This window comes from Martes martes (genome assembly GCF_963455335.1).
Source record: "Martes martes genome assembly, chromosome: 5".
NCBI lineage: Eukaryota > Metazoa > Chordata > Mammalia > Carnivora > Mustelidae > Martes > Martes martes.
In genome coordinates, this window is record NC_137892.1 from 135,019,182 (window position 1) to 135,043,983 (window position 24,802).

The window sequence follows — 24,802 nt, forward strand, 5'->3', positions numbered from 1 at the left end:
AAATATCTCAAGTCTGACATGAACAGTAAGATTGACTTTATTTGCAATTCGGATTGTTTTCCCTCACTTGACTTCTAGAATTACAGTGTTTCTTAAAGTGCTTTTCCAGAAAGTCTGCTTCAGAGAACAGGCTGAGATTATGGAAAAAGCAAGTTCTGGGGCCCCACTCCAGCCCTAAGAAGTCCCTCTCTGGTACTGAGGAAAAGCTCCAGGTTACAAACAGCCTGGTGGTTTCTAATGCTGGTGGAACAGTGTAATATAATGAAGGGCTCGAAGTCTTTTTTTTTTTTTTTTAAGATTTTATTTATTTATTTGACAGACAGATCACAAGTAGGCAGAGAGGCAGGCAGAGAGAGAGAGGAGGAAGTGGGCTCCCTGCTGAGCGGAGAGCCTGATGCGGGGCTCGATGCGGGGCTGGATCCCAGGACCCTGCCTGGGATCATGACCTTAGCCGAAGGCAGCGGCTTTAACCCACTGAGCCACCAGGCCCCCCAAAGGGCTCGAAGCCTTAACAGAGGCTCGTTCTCGCCCTCGTCTCCAAGGGAGGCAAACATGGACAAATGGAAAGGCATAAAATGCATCCGGAGTCTAGGAGGATTTTTTGCACTAAATTGCATTGACAAGAGGTCTTCTTGGAGGCCCTTTCTTTCTTAGGTCATGAAGGAAGGATTATTTTGGTGAACTTGCTTAACTTATAGATTGGGGTTGGGGGTGGGGGAGCATGATCATGGGAGAAAATAACTAACATTATTGAACATTTGTGTGAATCACTTTATTTCAGGCTCTGCATTTATTATCTTATTTAAGCCTGTCACATCAGCCCTAGGAGATACTATTATTGAGTTTTAAATGATGACTTGATATTTAAATGCACTGATATTTAACCCAAAAATTTTAACCATGGGTTTTTTTCTTCTCTACACTTCTCTAGGAACTTGATATGCTGACTATCCAGAGGAACAAAAAGGTTGGCCTTAGTAGTCAAGGACAAAGCTAATAGCCAGACGACCTCTGCTCTCCTTCCAGCTTTGACATATTATCTGTTGCCTTGTTGCTTGTTCCCTCTTCCACTTGTAAAATGCCTTTCACTTTTCTGTTTAGATTAAAGCTAAACTGAATCCATGGCTTTAAATAAATTAAGAATCTAAATTCTCTAGCTTAAATGTAAATGAAGTAGTTACCCTACTTGAACCATTGCCTAGTGTGTTCCTAGAACCTTCTAGAACACTGTACTGTGTACCCTCTGGTTGGGAGATGCAGCCACCACAACTCCTCAGATGACACTGTTTTGAATAAATTTTAAAATCCTTACTGTTCAAAGTTGTTTGGGGGTTCTGTTTTACAGCATAAATCCTAAAGGTTATAGTATAACAAAACGCCTTCCTAAATCTTGCTTCATATCAACATTTATAAGGAATTTTTAAAGTAAAATTGAAGCAAGTCCAGCTTCTCCTTAGACACTTGGGAATCTGACACACTTAAGAACCTTTTTAAAAATATAACTTCTGCTTCTGAAGATTATTTTCTCTCAAGGACAAGATTGTTCTTTTTTTTTCCCCCAGTCTCTTGCTTGATAGTGCAAATGAGGGAAAAGCATTATTTGTCTCTCCTCTCCTCTTCCCTCTGATTCTTTTTTTAGTCAGTTTTGCTCCCAGGTTCATATAACATTACTTCCCTTCCACAAGCAACAGTTTTATGGGGGGAAAAAAAAATCTAAGGATTCATGGATCTGAAATGTCTCTGCCTTCTCAGTAATCATTAAATCCCGTAACTAGAATTGCAAATGGACACAACCTTTATCCTTTCTATGGAATAGGAGGCCATCCTCTTGATCTGAAATTCCAGAAAAGCGGTTCAGGTTGAAGAAAATGAAAGAAAAACTAAAATCAACTCGGCAATGAAGGACTATATTCTGGAGAGCCAACACATCAGAAACTTCAATGTAATTGTGCCAAATATATTAGGTGCTTATATGGGGTCATGCTAGACCCTTATCAAGTAACTGGAAAACTCGCTTGAAGCCACAATCTCCTAGATAGTAGGAAGATAAATGATGAATGGAGGAGTGGAGTGAGAAGCTGTAGAACAAGTATTCGGTGTTATCATTGAAAATCTAATGTTTGCAGTATTTTTCTCCTCATAACCTTGGAAACTCTCCCAGTTCATTTCCAGTCATATTGTTAGCACAGTTCTGAAGGATTTGTTCTTGCCAAAATGAGTTTCATTTTGTTATATTTATGTTGGGTTTTTAAATGTTTTCTCTTGACTCTTAATGCTCAGGTTCTCATGGGTGTCAATCAACCATACAATGTTACCTTTAGGTAGAAGAGGAGGATGACTGCTTAGGATCTAAACAAGATGGTGGCCTCATGAACCTTTATTGATTAGCCCCAAGTAGCCCAAGCTAAAGTCCTGTGGTTTTATGTTTAATGGTAATAGCTGATCATGTATGGCATAATTTTCCATCTGGCTTCCTACTCAGTCATTATAAACACAGTCCTAAAATAGTATTTTATATGTCCCAATACCTGAACATGCTCGACTGGAGGCAATTATATCTAGGTAGTTGAATTTTTTTAAAGTAGACAGATTTTAAAAAGGATGATCAGCCACACACTGCTTTGTACATACTTATTTTCCTGTGCACTTCTCTGTATTCAAATAAAGCTATAAATTTACTCATTTCAATAAACTGGAATGGCAGAATCTCATGTGTTAGCATCAGTTTATTCTTACAGTTGACCCCTACTTCGAGCTGATGTATAAAATATAATCAGTCCAAGGTGAGCCAATATTAATGCATTTTGGGTTGTCATAAAGAAGAGAAAATGGAAATCTGTGAAATAAGACCATGAGTAAACCATTGTCTGATATCTTTTCATGCCTTATTCTCCTCTCCCTGACCTACACATATTCCCTTCCTGAGAATTTAACAGGAGTCCAGTGGATAAGAACTGTATCAGAACAGCCACTACTGACATCTAGTATAAAAATCATTTAGTAATGAACTCTTGGTTCACACCTTCTACTCTTTGCATCTCCTTGTTCTTGACTCAGCCATGTTTGTCCTCACCAAGACACAACTGTGTGGACTGACGCGGGCTGGTGTGGGCCACTCTGGAGAACTTCTGCGTGAGGTGGGCAGGCCCACGATCAGACATCTTTAGCACAAGGACACTTTAAATACTCTCCCCTAGGATAAAAGCTCAAGGCTCCCTTTTTTGTTTTTTTTTTTTCCGAAAAGACCCAGATCTCCCGGGAAGATGTCCCTGAGGCAGGATTTGCTTCAGTACAAAAGTCTTGATCTTAAAGTTTTCTGAGTCTTAGGACAAACTTGGGAGCAGGTGGGTGTCCTTGATGGGTATTTATGATTATAGGTCGTTCATTATTACTGCCTTACCTTTCCCCTTAAGTGAAACATTCGGTCTCTTTCTATCAACAATGAGTAGAATACAGAAAAACAGGTTCCACACAAAAGCGCTTCCAGTAAGCCACAGATGTGCTGGAGAAGGCTGCTGATAAGAACATGTTGCACAAATTATCTGGCTTATCCAAATGCTCTGCAGTGTGTCTGACCCACTGAGCCTGTGCGCTGTTTCCATGTGGCTTAATCTGTAAGATCTTGCCAGAGCTTAACCCTTGCTCATACAAACAAGGGGAGGACATTCATTTCAGTACCGTAGGAACTACTGTTGGCCAAGCAGGGAGAGGTGCTCCCTGAAGTGTCTCGGCAAAGGAGAAGCAGATCCTCTTCTTTACAAGTCTATTTAGTAACAGTACTGGTCAGACCTGTATGTCAGAAGTTCAGCTTTTATGCTAACCCTATATACCTGGGGGCAGGTTTCTTTTAGGCATCAGAGAGCTCTAAGCTAAAAGCTGAACTTGAACAGCACCAGGGCCCTAAATTCTTCACCTAAAGACAATACAAAGGGAGAAGGTATTGATTTTATCAAGGTGCTCTTGCACCTAGGAAGTGCTTTACCATTTATGCAACATAATTTCATTCTATTGATATCATAATCCCATGGGGTGGGAGCTGTCACTGTTCCCTCTCATCTAAGAATGGCATTCGTGCTTTAAAATCCCTTCCAACTCTTGAGTGATTTCTGTGGTATTTCATTGTAAAACTGCCTTGTGGTAGGGATATCTTTTCAGTCTGTGATTTCAGACTGCTCCATCAAAATGTTAACCCTGGTGTCTAGAGAAAACAAAAACACATTCTGTGTCTTTCCTGTGCTGAAAGCAGGGGGGCCGGTGTTGGGGGGGGGGTGGGACAGAGGATGTAGCTAACTCAGAAGTTGGTTGACCCTGAAAAAACTGATGAGTGTGGACTCTGACCCATTTTCCCGGAATAGGTTCGATAGAAAGTCTTCTAGTAAAAGCCAGGCACTCTCTAAAAGTCCCTGGTAAATATTTAAGCTATTACCATTGGAGGAAATTGCTAAATAGTAAAATATCTCATTCTTGCCGGGAAATGTTGTTTTTACTAACTTTCTTCTATTAAAAATAACTAAGACTCAGTTCTAAATTGATATGCCAAACTTAGACACACACAGTGTGACAGCAGCGGCCTTGTTAACATGTCCTAATTATAGCCAGGCTGATGGCCAAGGGCCAGCCATGTGTCATCTCACCTAATGAGGGCCTGAGCCCCTTGTTTGTCCTTGCTTTTCTGGAATTAATGTGCTTAATTACTAAATCTCTATTGTGTGCTGAAATCATACGAGTGCCATTCTCCAAGGAGATGACAGTGTGGGCTACTCAGTGGCAAAGAAATTGGGTTTCCACCTTGACCAAAGATGAGGTGGTTACAAAAGAAGGAAAAACACCTGACTGCAAAAGTCTCCATGACTACATTTTCTTCTGACGTTATTTACAGAGTTTTCTGTCAAAACTCTCTTTTCATTTGGTTAACTTCGATCACTATTATTTTACCTGTATTTTAAGAAAGTGAAATTATTACCATTGTAAAAGTTACCTGATGACCTGACTGGGCTGAGGCTGAGCTATGGATGGTTCTGGGGGTGTGTCTGAGGGTACTTCTACCAGATAACCTACCAACACTGATTGATCATCACAGAGCCTTTTGTTCAGGGGCAGCTAAGAGGAGTGTTGGAACATAGGAGCTAATGGAGAGGGAGGAGGAGGGGAATGGAAAGCTGATATGATGTTTGCCTCCTTACCTCCCTCACTAACCTGAGGTACTGGCCTAGAGACTTGATGATGGAAATGATAGAGCTAGAAGCAGGAGGAGTTGTCTTTTTCGTTGAAAACCTCTGAGAACAGGCTGGCACGTTATAGCCCACGTGCCCATTGCTAATGAATGGACTATATCAAAGGAAAGGCTCACGATGGTTAAAATTACTAGTGGGTTATTTTCTCACATAAAAAGTCCAGATTGATGGTTGCTGGTATTGGCTTAGCGGCTCAACAAGGCCCTCAAGGACATGGTCTCTATTTTAGCTTCTCACCCCAAATTTTGTAGCCTTTTGACACTCTATTCTTGTGTTTATTGCCTCATGGTCACGAGATGGCTGTACAGCTCCAAATATGACATCAGTGTTCAAGGAGGGCAGAATGGGAGGAAGGGAGGAGGATGGGAAATCAAGCTTTTAGCTTTGTCAGCCTCTATAGTGAAAGGAGTTAAGGCCGAGACATGGCTGGCTAAATAATTTCTGGGACCTAGGGCAAAATAAAAATAAAGGATCCATTGTTCATAAACCAGGAGAAAAGTGCTATTAAAGACATTGATGCATGACATATCCTTTCTTTTGCAACCTTTTTCTTATTATGATATATTTTATTTGCTATTTAATGTTGTTCTAAGTAAAAAAGAAATGAAATTTTAAAGCTTTCACGGGAATTTTATTGATAATCTTTAGCTGGCAAGTGCAATCACTGAAATTATACAATTTGTATTTCATAACTCATCCATGCCTATATATTTAACATAATATGTATTTCATTCCTACGAGAACAGTAGAAACATTGCCTAAAACTAACTCAGCTGTTTTTAATTCACTTCTTGACACGTGAACTTTCTACCAGTCAGTACATATTACCTTTAGTTACCAATAAGTAAAGAAAAATGGTGGAAAGAAGAAACATGGGCAACTCTTTCTTTCCTTTTATATGATTATTTTCAGCGTAAGTAGATGGCTAATCCAGGGAAGTAACACCACTAGTAAGAAAGATCTGATAGCGTTTCTTGTTCATTTGTGTTTCTTCTTGTATTGGAAGTCAGTTCTGGTTCAAATGGAGAGTGTGACCTCTCAGAGCTGTCACTTACACGGTGCTAGGCATAATACACCAATCTTATACTCACTTTTGCTTTCACTCATTGAACTCCCACACATCATGGGTCCACCTGAATTCCATGTTCATGGGACAACATAAGCATTCTGTGCAAATGTGGTAGTATGGAGGAAGGGACACAGCATACATTTCCTCTGCTCATGTGTGTGCTCTATTTTCCAATCAAACTTGCTTTCAAAACAAAAGTCCAAACACAATATTAAGAATTTCAAGATGGCACTAATAGAGCATGGGACCTTTCCAAGCACTTGAGCCCCGACCAATTACATAGTTCGCATGTCCTTGAAGCCTGCCTTGGCAAGAGAGCCTTGGAAATGGGTGACGGATTAGCCAATGTGTCTCCCACATGCCTGGGTGATAGTTTAACCCTAAGTTGGCCTGCCTCCAAGTGCATATCACAGCAATCTTTGACGACATAGCACATGCTCAGGGCAGAAGAGAAGCCCACACATGGAAAGCATAGTCAGCAAAGCCAATGTCAAGGTACCTCCACTAGAAGGTGTAAGCTCAAGAATGTAGAAGACTGGTTTCTGTGTATTAATATCATGAGGATTACTAGAGACTATAAAAGTTAGAAAGGGGTGGGCTAACTAAAAGCCCCCATCCAGGAAGCTTGAATGTGGGCATAACGTACTTTGACATCAAAGTGATGCACCATCTCAGTTGGAAGGAGAGAGGAGAGAGGACTGTAGAATTCCCGAGCTCTTGTGACGTGCTTCACAATTCTTCATTTCCCTTCACTACAAGCACGACTGCTAAATCTGGAAAGCCCGACTGGATTCAGGCATGGTCTACAGAAGTCACTAAATAATAACAGCAAACACCTACCCGGCATTTACCATCCGCAGACACTATTGTGAGTGTGTTACAACAAACAACTTTATTTCCATGTCAGTTCTATGAAGCGGGCTGCTACTACCACCACCATTTTATAGAAGAGGACACTGAGGAATTACCAAAGTCACAAAGCTAGTGTCTGGTGTCCTTGCAGTTAACCTCGAATTCACCACTCCAGCACTCCACTCTCTCCAAAACCTGGCCCCAGTGCCATTATGCTGGCCTATCTTCCATTCACCAAGATTTTCTTCTCTTCATAGTACTGGTCTCCTCTTCTGCTTCCTATAACCAATATGCCCATCATGATATGCTTACGCTTATGTTTAATTCGGTAAGTTGAACCCCCTTTGGGCTTTTTAGGGCGCACTTTCAGAATGAATTAGGTATCACTTAAAGGTTTAAATTATCTAGTTATTATAAATGCAACACATCAATCTAACCTCACATAATGCATTCTAATTCAGGTATTTCCCATCAGCCCCTTTAACGTAAGCTACAGGCCACTCACAATGAAAGATGGGTTGTGAGTAATGTTCTCCCAATATCTTCTGCATTATAAATAATAAACCATCCTGCATCTGCTCCCAGAAGGCTAGTTGGATGTTCCATGGTCAATGAGGAGCCCAATTTTATAACAGTAATTCTTTTGTGTCTATGTTTTGTAAAATCAGATACCCCATGGTATCATGCTTTTAATGAACTGAATCAAAATTATGTATTCACAACATAGTTTATTTTACACAGTGCTTTTTATTCTCTCCTTCTCGGTTTTCCAGGGTATAAAAAACCTATTAGTGGTGATGACTTTCTTCATTCTTCTGATTTGACAAATGCAAACCCTTGCACTATAGAGATTGGAAACTGAACAAGTGAACACGGAGCAGAGAGATGCCTTGCATCCCATCCACCATACACACACTCCAGGGCAGGGAAAAGCACAGATCAGTAAAGAGGAAAAAATGAAGGAGTTGATGATGCCATACCAGAAATGGGATTAAGTTCCTGAGTTAAATCATCTGTAATTACTGACTGGCCCTTCCCTAGAGAAGAAGGATTAGCAAAACATGCCTAGAGAAGAAAATAATTTTTTTTTCTTAAATTGGGTCAAAAAATTGCTTACACTACACTGGGGTGGAGAGAGAAAATATATCTATGTTGTGTTTTTTTTTCCCTTTCTTCCTTCCTCCCTCTCCCTCTCTCTCTCTCTCCCTTCTTTTTCTCTCTTCCTGTCTCCTTTTCTCCCTTTATCTCTTTGTCTCTTTCTCTCTCTCTTTCTTTCTTTCTTCCTTCTTTATATCTTTCCCTCTCTCTTTCCCAATGTGCTCTTCCTCAGTTTCCACTCTGCTAGGTGTGAATGCCAACACTTAGATCCTGCAACCCCGACCCAGTCATGATGACTCCCTCTGAGGGTATTTTCTCTCAGCTATGTGTCCAGTGGTTCACATTCCTTCCCCTTATCCTGCTCTTCTCCATGATGATGGTTAGTTTGATGGGGGGAGAGGAACATTGAGAAGGGCCTTAGATCCTCAGACAGGTCCTTGTACTGTTCTCTGAATCTTCCAGTCTCTACAGCACATACCTCATCTACTTGGCCACTATCTTGTGGGATCTGTGGCTAATACTCTTGGCTAAAGCATGGGGAGTTTGTTTCTCTCCATGCAGCTAGGGACCTACAAGGTCTGGTGGTTCTGTACAAAGCCTGGGCCCCTACTTTGGTCCTCACTAAATGGACCGTGGACATCTGCCTGTGAGTGCCTTTACCTCTCTGTGCCTCAACCCTAGGGCCACATTGCCCTTGACGGGCAGTGAGTTTGCCAGCTACCCTCTCTATCCCTCCTCAGGGCTTAGGAACTTCTTGGTATCCTCTGTGGCCCACAACAGCCAAAGAAACCTATGAAGCCAAATTCAATCCCTCCTCTGCCCAACCACACACCACAACCACTTTTGTTCTGGTTTGGCTTCCCCCATACTGGGAAAGTCTGGAAGTTGCTCTCCCAGAGTTCCAGATGGCAAGGAGAGAAACATCTGCTCTGACCTCAACCTACTTACCATGCTGGCCCCATGCCAAAGTGTGGCTTACTGCAAACACTCATCTCCAGGCCTGCTTCCCTCCCCCCTCCCTCTCACCCTCTCACAACTGCTCTGCTCCAACAAGAGAGGCAGTCTTCTCGCATTATCTACATCACAAGCCATGCTATCCCCACTACTTTGAGATTCACAGGTGACCAATCGCTGCTTTATTCCACCATCTCCTTCCTGGGCAGTAAGCCTCACAGTTCAGTCTTGAGGTCTCAGAGTCAAAAAACAATTTTAAAGGAGAAAATTAAAGAAAATTGAAGATCTGCAAAGCATCATCCCCTATTATATTGAGTTGGGTTTACATGTTGTTAATTGATAAAACTGTATATAGTTTTGTCCTCAAATACTAGTTTCTTTTTGTCAAAGCTCCAAGTTCCAGAAACCAAACATACCTGAACCAAGTGAAATCAACCAGTCATCCAGTAACTCTGAAATAACTATGGAATAACTATGAAGTGCCCATGATGAACCCACTTACCATTATGCATACTGTCGAAATACTAAAGCAATAAAAAGAAAGATGACTTCCAGATATAGAAACCAGAAAGACGGTTATTGGTGATTCATTAATGAAAATAAAGAATATAAGAACAACTTCCTTGACAGGGATAGGGCAAGAATTATGTGTATGATTTTAGACACAGCAAGTTCAAATTACCGTGGGCAAATCAAAGTCCACCTAGAGACTTCTTAGAAGTACTTGAGGATTGTTAAGCTGGGAAGTAACACCATAAGTTTGCATTTTTCAAAAAGTATCACTTCTAGATATCTATACTTCTAAAACAAGAATGCAGAAGATCTTGGTAAAGGAACTTCAACGGTGAGATTTCTGGTTCTGAAGAGTAGGCTTAATTTTAAGAGTGGGTAAGAAAAGAAGGGATAGACTGAGAAGCGGAGAGGATGGAGGACAGACCCCTGAGGCATATCAGCATTGTATAATGGACAAGGGAGAGGAGCTGGCAAAAGAGAAGCAGAAGATCAGAAAATGTTGGGGCTCCCAGGTGCCTCAGTGGGTTAAGCCTCTGCCTTCAGCTCAGGACATGATCTCAGGGTCCTGGGATCAAGCCCCGCATCAGGCTCTCTGCTCAGCGGGGAGCCCGCTTCTCCCCCCACCTTGCCTGCCTCTCTGCCTACTTGTGATCTCTCTCTCTGTCAAGTCAATAAATAAAATCTTTAAAAACAAATCAGAAAATGCTGTATCACAAAAATCAAAGGAACAGAGAATTTTAAAGCATAAGAATGGCCAGTCAAGTCAGATGCCCCTATGGAACAAAGATCAGGGTCAAGAAGTGTCCACCAAATTTAGCAATAAGGAGGTCTTCCATGGAGTAGTAAAGACCAAGGACAAACTGTAATAGGTTGAGCATAACCATGTAGAAAGGGAAGAAAGTTGATACAGACTGCGAAAAAAGTGTGGTTAACAAAGGCAAGAGCAATAAGAGGAACCCAGAAATGGAGAAATTAAGGAGCCGGTTGTTCAATAAAGCAAAGAAAAGGGATATTGAGAGGATGAGGTAACTGGAAGTAGGATATTGACATTTGTGAAGATGAAGCCTTTACAGGTGTTAGAATGACATTAGGACAGCGGCCTCGATGGGATTAAGATACATATTCATAGAACTGTTGGCATCAAGAAAGACTGAGGTGGGGTGGTACCTCAGAGAACACTGAAATCACTGAAGGAAAGGCTGGATTTAGAGTGGAGAGAAAGAGAGAGGACAGCGTCAAAAGTCTTGGGCGAATGTAGACAGTCAGCAGTGTTGGTAAACAGAAGGGTAGAAGGTGGCATAGCCAGATCTTGTCAGCTTCAAAAGGAAAAGGGATCATATTGAGTCTTTCCTTAAATGAAGTGCTGTATGCAATCAAGGGGGTCCTAAGTAGTTCCATGTGACTGTAAACAGATCTGAGCCGCAGGAATTCTTATAACTGTAAAGAGATGCCAGACTGACAGCACTCCCGTTGAACTTGACACAGAGCCCCAGAACCACTCCACAGAGAAACTGTTCTCTTCCTTTAGAAAAGGGCCTGTTTGGAAGTTCTGTAATGAAAATGGCGGAGAACCAACAGTGGAGAGGGCTGGAATCCGATGCTGCCCCACCCCGACCGTATGACCTTAGGAGCGTCACCTCCCCTTCCTGGACATCATTTTCCTCATCCACTTTGATTTATTCATCTATGAATCATAAATCCCACTATCTGTTGAAGCCTCATGGCGGTACGCACATCCGAGATGTTGAGGACAGAGCGTCAAGCAGGACACACCGCAAACCGAGGGCCTAACATTTGACAATTCTAATTCTCTCCAGCAAGCGCATGTGTTTAAAGTGAAAGTACTACAGTGTCAGGGTAGCAGTGTAAGAGCCGTGGGTCTTTCGGGATTCAGTCAGAAACAGATACTGGTTGAGGTGGCAGCTCCTACTTGGGTCACTGAGGGAGTCCACGAAATGTCTACTAATAAACTTCCAAAAAACCGCTTCCATCACTTTAAGAGATCCAGATGGGAATTATGCCCAACACATTTACAATTCTGCAGTAAAAATTAAGTGTTCTGCCCGATGGTTGCACATTCTAAAGTACACATGTGCGTGACTCTGCCTTAAAAAGGAGCAAAAGTATTATTATTGGACAATAAATATAATTTACTGCCACGAAGTTCCCAAGCAAACTGAAACCAAAGGGAAATTTTTAAAAAATATATTTTTTGAAGCCTCCTGAATGGAGAAAACTGTGAGAGCCCTCAGCAGGGTGGAAAACTCTGGCATCAGAGTTTTGTTCAAATCCCACCTTGGCCGCTTTGTCCACATAGCCTTGGCTGTATTCCTCTGCGCCTCATCTGTAAAGCTAAAGCAGAAGCCTACCTTTTAGGGAGTTGAGAGAGCTTAGTGAGAAATGTTATCGTCTCATGTTAAGGTGACATAATTAAAACAATAACAACGACAGGACTGATGTGTGGTAGAAAGACCCTGAGATGTGGAGTCTGGTGCACCAAGTTCAAACGCCATTTCTCAGCAACTGCAGGTGGTGATGCTGGGCAAATTATGTAACCTCAGTGCACTTCCATTTCCGCAACTGTAAAATGGATTATTTTGAGGATTAAATTTTATATATATATATATTTCTTCTTTTCAGTGTAACAGAATTCATTGTTTATGCACCACACCCAGTGCTCCATGCAATACGTGCCCTCCATAATACCCACCACCTGGCTCCCCCAACCTCCCACCCCCCGCCCCTTCAAAACCCTCAGATTGTTTTTCAGAGTCCATAGTCTCTCATGGTTCATCTCCCCTTCCAATTTTTTATATGTGTGTGTATGTTAGTTATAATATATGTCTATTAGCTTGACCCCTTAGAAAAGTTTGATAAATGTTTGTCCTTTCTTTTCTTTGAAAGTCATTAAATATTAAATAAAAATGCTATTTTTCCACTTCTGTGGTTCAGCATGCTTCACTTCCCCTAGATATAACCCAAGTATAAACCTCATTTAAAAACATGTCAAAAAAAATAAAATAAAAATATGTCAGATACATAACAGATGTTAAGGGCAAAGAAGAGTTAAAAGCACTACAAAAATGTAAGATATATTTTATTTTACATATCACTAACCCATACTACTTAATTAATATAGTTTTGTTATATTCTGCTGCTCCCGTTCCTTGGCTACATTACATTTAGCCTGAACCAAGGGGATAAAATAAATAGAACGTCTACGGAGCAATTCAGCACTCAAACAACCAACCAGCTAAGAAATTCCCCTTTTCCCTTCTTCCACCCCCGGAGACCAGGGATTGGAGGTGGGGGCTCACTCAGTCTCTGAGTACAGAGGTGGTTTTCAATCTCCATTTAATCTAATTATCAAGTCACAGTCTGCAGGTTGACAACAAGGTCAAGAACCGATGAAATTAGTCCCATTAGAGACCTCAAACTCTCCCCACGAGAAGGAAAGGGAGGCAAGAAAGCTGTGGAGAATAACTTTGACACTAGTAGGACCATTCGTGGAAAGGTAAGGCGGTGCTGGAAAAACTAGCTGTCTGCTATCCCCCAACCCCACCCTCTGCTTTACCAGATTGTATATGTGTGCAAATTGCCTCTTTGTAATTAGTAAGTACTGATGAAGGCCCCTTAAGTCCTGTGTTCCAAACATTCTTTCCCAAAAACGTAATGAAATACTGCTTCTCAAGCTGGTCATTCTAAATCCCGACCCTGGCCACACATTGGAATGACCCAGCAAGCTTTTAAAAGATACGGATGCAGGGTCCCCTCTCAGATCAGTTATATTAGAATCAGCTATGGGGGAGTGAGAGGGCGGGCATTGGTGGCTTTGCACAGGTCCAAGGTCATTCTACTGTCTAACCAGTGTTTAAGAGCGGCAGAGACATCCACATTCTCTAGCACTTAGAAAACACCTTACCCTTTCCACAAGTCCCTGAGAAAGTGAAAATATGAAAGGAAGGGGGTCCTTTAACATGGGCTGGAGCGAATTGCCCCATCTCAGAATCTATCTCGCTGACAGGTGCATTTCTGACATAAGGAGGTCATAGCCTCCTGCCGGATGATGTACATGCAGTAGAGTTTCCCTAGATTCTTCAGAACGACCCACCGAGTCTATAAAGAAAGCCAGCTATGTACCTTAACCGCATCTTGCACTTCGCGGCGCACCTGTGGCAATGACGCACAGGGCTGGGTCTCAGGTCGCCGCATCGGTCCCTGCGTCCTGCTCCAGTCACCGCAGTCTTTGACTGATTTCTTTTACTAATTTATGCCTCTCTGAGAATCATCCACAGACCCATTTTCCCCCAAATTGCTCACTCTCTCATCCTTTCTCCCAGAGTCTCCCCAGATGAGAAACATTGGAGATTTGTTTTGTTTTGTTTTTGTTTTTGTTGTTGTTGTTGTTGTTTTTAATGCTCCCGTTAATCTTAGTCAATTCAGCACTCAGGGGCTGGGTGCTCGAATATGCTCGTTAATATGAGAAACCAGTAGGTGAAGAGTTACGACACGACTCCCCTTTAATTGGACTTTGGCTCCCAGGAAGCCCAGTTGGACAGAAACCCCAACCGAAAACAAGCAATAATTGTCCCCAGGTTGTCCCGCCCTTTGCAGATAAATGCCTTGCGGGACCCGTCTGGCCATTCCACGGGGGCCGCCTAGTCAGAGCAGATGTCTGCCCGCTGGAGGTTTGCCTTTGCACTATGCATTTTAGAAATAAGTTTGCTGACCGCCGGGCCCACTCCTAGGTGAGTTGCTTTTCCATTTGTCTCTGGAATTTCACTTCCAGCTTTGATATTTCAAGGTCTACTTCTTAGCAGGAAGCAGGTTAAAAAAAAAAAAAAAACAAATTTCAACCCACCTTGAGATAGATAGTCCCAGAGTTTAACCTTTGAAAAAGGGTGAGGGAAAGTACAGGGGTGTGTTTCTGAGAGTTTTCTAAGGAGACCTGTAGCCATTTCCAGCAATTTCTTTTAAACAGCCATTCAAATGGTAAGGCCGAGATAGTCTTTCAATACTCGGAATGATGAAACAAAGCTGGTTTTCACCAGGGTATGATGGATAAACCTGAGTTTATCAGTATTTCACATCTGAAAACTTTAAAAGAAAGAAAATTAATCTCTCCCTCATTCTGCCTCAATGTCTACCACCCTTTACAGCGGACTACCTCACCTTTCTGCCCCCGTGTCAGGTGAGGGTTAAGCATTTTGCTTCTCCTCCTTGACATCCCAGGTTGTGTCCAGAGGCACACATTTTGACCTCAGGCTTAGGATTGTAGTTCTATCCTTCAAGAAGAATCACCAACCTGTGGACCCATCGGCCATGCTTCCAGCAAAGACTGACTATCTCTCCTTTTGTTCTGATCCTAATTGGGAACAGGAAACTCATGCCAAGCTGAGCCAGGAAATAAATCATACAGATAGTATCTGCTTACTGAACACCGCTGCTGCACCCGGAATTGCTGGAGAACGCGTACCCCAGCCAATGTAGAATGATGAAACCTGGGGACAGTATTGAACTATTTCCGGTTTTGACAGTATTGTTGGGGGACAATATCTGCCCCAACGCTCACCCTCTGCCCAGACATCCCTGCAACCTGCAGCCATTTCCACTTTGGTCATCTGACTCTTAGTTTAACCAAATTCTGTTGTGGAAACTGATGGCCATGGCAAGCACATCCTCACCAGCCTCTCGGCTACCTCGGGGGGCCGCCACGCCTCCTGGGCCCCACCCAGCATGTGGTGTGAGCTAAAAAGCCGAGTTCCATTCGGAAAACATTTTCACTTACCTGGCATCGGGGACAAAGGGGATTTGGGAAGGCAGTTACTAAAAGTTACTTTAGCCTTCTGGTACTTACCCCGACCCTTTCTTAAGTTAAAAAAAATATTTTAAACAACCCGCATTCCTAGACTGAGACTCCCGCTGATCAAAAAGGAGAGTCTGCAGGGAAGCCTGCAACCACTTTGAAGTTTACGTCCCTGGGTCCTTGCCGCACTCAGCTGTTTCAGGGAGGACCACAAAAGCCCCCTGGCCGGCTCCCCAGCTCGGAGCAGATGCACTGCTGAGCCAGATTTGGCTTCCAACACCTCTCTTCCAAGGCCCTTAGGAGTTTATGAGGGTTACCCTGCTCAAACACTCCATGCTCTGCCCTTGACAGATGGTTGAGGTCAAAACAGAGTGTTCAGATCCGTCGTGAAGTGAGACACGTAGTTCGACCAGAGCACAGGAGTTTGCAAATGATTTTTTTAAAATACAGAGTTGATCAGAATGGAGCGCTCCTCTGGAGTGAGGCTTCCCAAACTCAGCTCCAGGCGCCATTACTAACAAACAGACCATGCACGTTTGAGCACGTTACTCAAACTTTCTGTACCTTGGTTCCCTCATCTGTAGGGTGGCAGCTGTATTCTTTTCCTAGTACCAGAAATCAGGCAGCTTCAAACAACAGAAATCTATTACCTCACGATTCTGGAGGCTGAAAGTCTGAAATCAAGGTGTCCACAGGGCGGTGCTCCCTCTGAGACCCTAGGTATGATCCCTCTCTGCTTCTGCTGGTAGCTGGCAATCTTTGGCATCCTTGGCCTGTAGTTACCTCATTTCAGTGTCTGCCTCTGGCACCACAGGGCTATTTTCAATCATCCTTCCTCTATGCCTGTTTGGCAGGTTCTAAATTTTCTCTTTGTAGAAGGATGCATATCATACTGGATTAGGGCCCACCGTAATAAATTCACTTTAACTTGATTTCCTCTGTAAAGACCTTCTTTCCAAATAAGGTCACATTCTGAGGTACAGGGGTTCGAACTTTAACTTTCTGGATGGGGGGATAGGGAGGGGGGACACAATTCACCCCTTAACAGTGACAACAATAGCATCTATCTAATAAGGGTCTCTGTGACAGTTAAATTACTATATATATATTGTACTTAAAGCAACTGTGCCTGGCACAAAACTCAGTATACACAAAATATTCTTTAAAATAATAACTTGCTATTACTTGGATATGCTTTCTAGTTTGGAGGAAAGGCAGAAATTGAGTTACAGCCAGCCTTCAGGGGTTATCATCCGGCTGCACACGTTTCACCTGAAGTCAAGTGACAGTGAACTATTGCTACCGGTGAATTATTAGGAATCAATCAATAATCCTTTGTTTGTGAACATAATAGTGCCCATGAGAATAGATCATAAACGGGACAGTATCTCTTAGGTTTCTCAAAGTAGAATAGAATGTTAAAACCAGTGTGCTAGGAGAGTCATAGCTCTTAACACGGGTCCTGGAAGCAGGTGGCCTGAGTTTGATTCCAGGGTCCATCGTTAATTAGCTTTGTAACCTGAGGCAAAGTCCTTAATTTCTCTAAATCTGTTCCTCACCTCAAAGTGGAAATAAAACTGTGACTTGTTATGGGAAATTCCTGATAATTCACGCCATGTCCTCAGCACAGTGACCGTCCCGCTTTGAGGGCTCCATGGGCACAGCTATCATTATATTTTCTTTTTAATTTGTAAATAAACAACATCTTTACAGGGTTCAAAGATCAAAAAAATAACAAAGTGTACCTTGAGAAGTCTTGATTTCCCCACCCATAACTTTTCATGAAATTTATGTTCTTACGTATAAAGTACTTAGAATCTCACCCCCTCCCACCCTAACCCATTCTCCTAGGCAGCCACCTTCATTAGTCTTCTGTGCAGCCTTCCAGAATGTTTTAATGCAGATTAAAGTATAGAGTCATATGTAATCTTATCCTTCCCCTTTCTTTCACGTACTGTCTTGTACTTTGCTTTTTCCTTTACAGTATATCCTGGAAACCTTGTCGTATCAATTTAGAAGGAACTTCCTAATTCTCCTCACAACTGATTAATTTCCCATTGTGTGGATATGCACTCCTGATAATTCATCTTTGATGGATGAACACTTCAGTTACTTCCAATCTTTTGCAACAGCGTTGCAATGGGTATTTTTAGTCCTATATCATTTTGCAAGTGGATAGTTATACCTGAGGACGAATTCCCAGAAATGATGTAAAGGAATCACGGGAAATCACCTTTGTCACTTTGCTAAAATGTCCCTGTGGCTCCGGGAGTTTGGTACCACTTTGCACGTTCCCCAGCAGAGTATGAGAATTCTTACTGAACCACAGACTTGTCAACAGCTTTTGGTCAGCTTTTTGGTATTTGCCAGTCTCATAGGTTAAAACAAAACAAAACAAAACAAAACCCTATCTTCAAATAGTTTTAACTTCCCTCTCTCTTTTTATTATTTTTTAATTGAGGTATAATTGATATACAATATGCTCTTAGTTTCAGGTGTACATCACGATGATTCAATGTTTTTATACGTAATGAAATGATTCCCTCAAGAACGTTGTGTGTCTTTTTATCTGTCTAAAGAACATGGGTATGTTTTCCTTTGTGAATGTCCATGTTCTTTACTCTTTTTCCTATTGAGTTTCTTGTCTTTCCCTTGTGGATTTCTATGACCACTTTACAAACTAGTCCTTTGTCTCTGGTATGAATTACAAACATCTCCTCCAATCTGTCATTCATCTTTTGACTGTATCGGTGGTGTGTTTTGGTGTAATTATAACTTTCATAATTATCTTATTCTTCATTTTTCAAGTAGTTAAGAAAGAGCACTAAACTGGGAGTTGGAAGTCCCAGGAGTGGCTAGGTAGATGGCCCTTGGAGAGAAACTGCCTAGGTTTGAATCCCAACCTGACCACCAGGTGACCTCTGCTGTGTCAACTGAGGAAAATTGCTTACCATCTCTGTGGCTCAGTTCATTATCTTTAAAGTGTGATTATACTAGTAATAGATAATCTCATAGACCTGATGTGAAAATTAAGTTAGGTAATAAGAATAAAGGCTTTGAAGAATTCCTGATGTAAACTAAGCACTCCCAAATGTTAGTAATTATTATTCAATTTATTTGAGTTAAATTTGTCTCAACAGTCTGGAAAAGCACCCAAACATCTCCTAATGAAAAAGCTAGGCTTAATTATTAAATTGAAGATATCCAAAAGTCAGTTTTCCCTCCTTCTTTGGCTGTATACACCTGTGTTTTTAATATTCATATTCAATACAAGTTAACAGATATTTATTCATCAACTACTATTGGACAAGGAGGGTCATTTGTTTATTCATCTCGGTAATACAGCAAATATTTATTGAGTTTGCAACATGGGCCAGACATTGCATCAGGAATTGCAGTGTAATACTGAACACATTACAAGGGTCTCTCCCCTCACTGGCTTACAGTCGACTAAGGAATATAAACAAATACACAGTGATTGAAACAGCCAAGTTCTCCAAGTGAAGCCCATGATGCTAGCGGAGATATGCTCCTCTGACTTCCACCATTCCACCATCACCATTTCACCATTCCACTCGTCCACTGGCTTCATCTGTTCCAGCCCCTGCAAGGACTTTGCACCTGTAACTCTGCCCCCTCTCTCTTGCATCATCAATAGCTCCCTTTGTACCGAATCATTCCCATTAATCTACAGACATGTTGTAACAACTTCCACTAAATGTTGGCTTATCCTCAGCCTTACTCCATCTGTACACACTCACATCCAGCCTCCTGGAAGGACAAAGCACTTGTATTTTGACAAATCTCAAATTTATATCTGTGGTGCACTCACTTCCCTGAACACAATGTCTAATTACTTAAGTCAGCAGCTCTTGAAAATCTAAGAGGCATCTCAAACTTAACATGTCCAAAACATACCCACTGATTTCTCACCGACCTCACCCAAACTACACCACTCCCTGGCCCACTCGGGTAATAACCTGGGAATCACACTTGACTCCCCTATTTGTATCCTTCCCACAGGCAATCTAACAGCACGTCTGTTGGTGTTATCTTTAAAATATATCCCAAATCTGCCCACTGCCTGCTATCTCCCCTGTGACTATTCTAGCCCAAATCACTATCATTTCTGGCCTGTATCCAGCCTCGCCCACATCCCACTAGTCAATTTTCCATCTAACAACCAGAGACATTTTTAAGTCTTTTGAAAACATAACTCTGGGTGTTACTCCTGTTCTCCTACTCCTCTAAGAATTTCCATCAAGCTCAGAATCAGATCCAAACTCCGCACCACAGCCTACAAAGCAGGAGAGGCTCCCTACCTGTTTCTCCAGGCACATCAGCCACCCTCCTTTTCGCTCACTCTTCTCTGTCACTGTACTTCTGTGCCTCCGATATACTGTCTCAGGGCCTTTGCACTTACTTTCCCCTAGCACAGAACATTCCTTTTCCAGATACTCACATAGCTTCTCTCTGAATGCATCCAAGTATCTAACCAAGTATCATCTGTTTTGGTCAATTTTGCTATGTAACAAACCATCCCAAGACAGTAGCTTAAAATAATACCGATTATTTTACTGGTTCATGAGTCCAAGGGTGGACTGGGCTCCATGAAGGGGTTCCCATGGGTCTCCCACATGGATGTAGTCAGATGGTGGCTCGGCTCGGAATTCTTATGATGGCTTCTTCCCTCTTGTGTCTGTCACTTGGGCTGGGAAGACTCAAACCGCTAGGGGCTGGAACACTTAAGTCTCCTTGAGAATCTGTCTCCACGTCTCTCTTTCTCTCTGTCCTCCATGTGGTAGACTCAGAGTAGTCAGTTTTATCCATAGTGGGAAAGGGCTCACAGTGCACATGTCTTGAGATAAGCCAGCAGAACTTGCATGGCCTTCTCGAACCTTAGCCTTTTAAACGTGCAGGCTCACTTCCACCGCATTCTACTCAACAGGGTGTTAAGAAAGACACGACCGGCTTCAGGTGGAGGGCACTTAGAACCCATCTTTGTTGGGAAGAATGGCCAAAAAAATTGTGAACACATTTTTACATCACCATATCTCCTCTGAGAGGGTTCTTTGACTACTCCATACAAGAAAGCTCCCTCCTCAACCCCAGCCCGAGAGCCCTCCTCGTACCCTGCTTTCCTTTCTTTGACCGCTCACGTGTCTTCACTGACACTGCGTGTTATATTTGCTGGATTCTCGTTTACTGTATCTCAGCCACTAGAATGCAGGCTCTGTGGTGGTAAAGACATGTAGCCCCAGACACTAGAACCATTCCTGACACAGAGCAGGCCCTCCGTGAGGGTCGTTGAATATTGGCTCATTGGGAGCACCTGAGAGAAGCTCTTAAGTTAAGACTTGGGAAATCAGGAAAGGTCCTAAAAAAAAAAAAAAAAAAATGAGTGTTGGACACTGTTGTCCTATTACCTTTTCGTTTGATGAATTGCATGAACTAAGCAAACTGGCAGATCTGCGGGTTAAGAATGCAGTCCTAAGAAGCTTATGTTTCGCCACTCAAAGGAGCCACGTTGCCTTATTTATTGACAAAAAGATTCCTTCCTACAGCAGGTGTTTTTTTTTCGCCTGGGTCTGCCGCGATGTGTCCTGGAGTGTGAGCTGCTCCGGAGGTTTCCTTTTACTAAAGCTGGAATCTCTTCATGGCCAGGAGATGGGAGCAGGCGTGCATCAATGGCCCTTCGTTGAATGCATTCCTGGCCCAGACTTAGACCTCCTGTCGTGTTGATGTACATCACTTTGATCTGGGAAGTGACTTTCAAGCTGAGATTGAAACACTTAGAGATACGTTTTACTTGATAAACACATTTCATCTAGGAATCCAAAAAGTGCTTTGCAAATACTTCTCCAGTCCGCCTAATCACTCAGCAGGGCAAAAGGCAGGTGGTAAGCATTGTACATACACAGTCTTTGAGCCACAAAACATTATCTGCCCAGTGAGTCCGAGGAGCTCAGGAGGGAGTGGTGGGCTCAGAAGGAGCTATCCAAGATCGCTCATCTTCTTTCTTTATATTTATGTAGTGCATTCATTTCAGTACAGCATTCCTTTTGCCTAATCTACTACTTCCTGCTGATGACTCCCCAGGGTCCTGCTTATTTTGCCTCCAAGTAACCAGGTATCTGGTGCAATGAAGGGAAAACAGCCAGATGCTCACACACTGTCCAGCTTATTTTTGTCTCATTTGACACCATTTAAGTTTAAGCTTAAAATAGATCCAGGCAAGAACCAAGCTGTCCAACTGATGCGCTTTAAAGATTTCATTTATTTATTTGATGGTGGGGCGGGGGGAGAAAGAGCACAAGCAGGGGGAGCCGGAGAGGGAGAAGCAGGCTTCCCACTGAGCAGAGAGCCGGATGCAGGGCTTGATCCCTGGACCCTGAAATCATGACCTAAGCCGAAGGCTGACTCTAAATCGACTGAGCCACCCGGGCATCCCCCAACTGATATGCTTTGAAGAATGGCTCTATTAAGGAAGGAAGGAAGGAAGGGAGGGAGGAAGGAAGGGAGGGAGGGAGAAAGGAAGAAAGGAGGGGGGAGAGGGGGAGGGAGGAAGGAGGGGAAAAAAAGTATTGACAAAGTTATGACCGTTTAGGTCATTTCAAAGAGGATTTACTTGGTGATGGGAGGGGGATACAGCATACGGAACAGGGCAAAACTGCAGTGAACTAGGAGTGGAGAGAGGTTGATTTTGAATGCAGTTTTGCCACTAACTGTCCAACTTTGGATAAGTTGTATAATTTTGGTTTTAGTTTCTCATCTGTAAAAGAGAACTAATAACACCTACAAAATTTATGTCTCAGAGGTTAGAATAAAAGGTTAATGAGAAATGAGATTTGAAAATTGTCTAGTAAAACTAGAAGACAAATAGAAGAAACTGGGGCACCTGGGTGGCTCAGTCGTTAAGCAGCTGCCTTCGCCTCAGGTCATGATCCCAGCGTCCTGGGATGGAGCCCTGCATCAGGCTCCCTGCTCGGCCGGAAGCCTGCTTCTCCCTCTGCCACTCCCCCTGCTTGTGTTCCCTCTCTTGCTGTGTCTTTCTCTGTCAAGTAAATAAATAAAATCTTTTAAAAAATTTTTTAAAAATTAAATAGAAGAAACTGCTTAGTTAAAAAAACATTTACTGAATGTTGTAGGCTGAATTGTGTCCCCTACCCCCATTCATATGTTGAAGTCCTAACCCCCAATACCTCAGAATATGACTGTGTTTGGAGTTATGGTCTTTAAAGAGGTAATTAAGTTAAGACGGGTTCATTTTGCTGGGCTCTGATCCAATACGACTTATAAGAAGAGTCCTTATAAGAAGAGTAAATTTGCACACAACTGTAGAGAGGAAACATCATCTGAACACACAGGGAGAAGCCAGCCATATACAAGCCCAGGAGAGAAACCTCACAAGAAACCAACCCAGCAGACAGCTTGACCTCAGACTTCTAGCCTTCAGAACTATGAGAAGATAAATTTCTGTTGTTTCAGCCACACGGTTGTGGTATCTGATTATGACATATACACGGCACCTGATATCTAGAAGGTTGTAAGTCCCACTCCCAGGACAAGGATGTGATCAGAGGACCTTTCTAGGGGGTCTTTCAGAGGATCGGGTCATTCCAGGGATGAACTCAAATCATGGTCTAGGAGGGCAATAAAAGATCAAAGGCAAAGCTCTGTACTAAGTCCAGAGCGTGAGTCAAACCTGTAAAAAAGAAAAGGAGTCCTTAAGTTAGAAACTGAGAAAGAAGGGAATCAGCATGTACATAATTTATGTGGTGCTATTATTTATGTAAAAGATGTTAGAGAACAGTCTGTGGTGATGTCAATGTCTTTGGAGCAGGATCCTGGTCCCAGTGTGTGAAACAGATGAATAGCCTTTCTCAGCAGCCCTCATCGTGGACTGGGTTCTAGGCTTGCCAGCAAAAGACTTGTCACTCTGCAGTGTTTACAGTGGATTTCACCTTCCATCATCATCCTTCAGCCCATACTGTACCCTCTGAACTAGTTATTCATTGAAGCCGCTCTCAGTGGCAGGTGCGAAAGAGAAAAGTATCATGTCACAGATCTACAGGGTGCAGTTTCTAGAACCAAGGGAGTTTTCCCTTCATTGCACCAGATACCTAGTTACTTGGAGGCAAAATAAGCAGAACCCTGGGGAATCATCAGGAGGAAATCAAAGAGCCACCAGGGCTGCATACCTTTCCAGAGGCTCTAAGGGGGAATCCATTTTCTTGGTTCTTCTAGCTTCTGGAGGCTGCCTGCCTTCCGTGGTTTATGGCTTCTTTCCACTTCCACAGCCAGAAAGATCCAGTGGGGTCCCTTCTTATGCTTTGAATTTCTCCTACCTCTTCTTCTGTCTTTATATCTCCCCGAACTGTTCTTCTGCGTTTAGGAGCTTACACGTTTGGAATGAGTCCACCCAGAATAATATATCTAAGTCACATCTACAGACACCTTTCTGCCATGTAAGGGAAAATGTTCTCAGATTCTAGGGATTAGGTTGGGGACATGTTGGGGTGTCATTATTCTGCCTGCCACACCATGTTAGAAAATTTGGATTTTATCATAAGAGTGATAGGAAGCTTCCAGAAATGTTTTCAGGAGGGGTATGGTACAATCAAATCCACATTTTTAGAAGATCCTATGTACAATTTATGGGAACTGGATTAGCAAGACATTGTTGTCATCCAGGAGAGATGTAATGTTAGTGTAGAAGAGAGAAGCATCTGGCAGAGCCGAAGGATGGATGGATTTGAGAGTCATTTACGAGACTAAACAACAGATTTTAATGGTTGATTAGCTATAGGCGATGAGTGTGAGGGTTGCAGGATAAGACAGGCAGCACCCAAGCCTCTGGACAGGCCAACTGCATAAATGAAAGTGCTGTTCACCCAGACAGTAAGTACGGGGGAGGTACAGCTTTGAGAGGAGAGAAAAAATGATGAATTTGTTTTGAGAATATTTTGAGTTCAATGGACCATAATGAAATCCAAGTGCAGATGTCCAGTTGGGAGTTTTATCCAAGAGCTTAAAATTCAGGAGAGATGTCTGGACGGCAGACTTATCTCCGAGTGCCATTAGCATATGCATGGAAACCAAAGCCCTGGGAAAGTGTAGAGAGAAAAAACAAAACAGTGGATTCAAGGACAAGGCCTGGAAAAACAGCATTCCAGAGACGGTCTAAGGAGGAGGAGCACACGGGTGAGTAGGAGAACCGAAGGAAGAGAAAGAAGAAATGGTAGTTTAGTGTCATTCAGTCCAAGGGAAGAGAGT

The 24,802-nt window shown here is 42.6% G+C and overlaps 2 protein-coding genes across 3 annotated transcripts in view; both read left to right on the forward strand.

Annotated features, from left to right (window-relative positions):
- Window positions 1-2,710, forward strand: part of DAB2 (DAB adaptor protein 2) — a 50,036-nt gene extending 47,326 nt beyond the window's left edge. Inside the window, exon 15 of the mRNA XM_080804402.1 lies at window positions 932-2,710. The gene's annotated coding sequence lies outside the window, so the exon portion shown is untranslated. The remainder of the gene's footprint in view (window positions 1-931) is intronic.
- Window positions 2,711-14,291: 11,581 nt separating this feature from the next.
- Window positions 14,292-24,802, forward strand: part of C9 (complement C9) — a 51,418-nt gene continuing 40,907 nt past the window's right edge. For both annotated transcript variants that reach the window (XM_080804612.1, XM_080804611.1), the window contains exon 1: window positions 14,292-14,468. In XM_080804612.1, coding sequence (XP_080660738.1) covers window positions 14,392-14,468 — 77 coding nt within the window. In that variant the 5' untranslated portion in view covers window positions 14,292-14,391. The remainder of the gene's footprint in view (window positions 14,469-24,802) is intronic.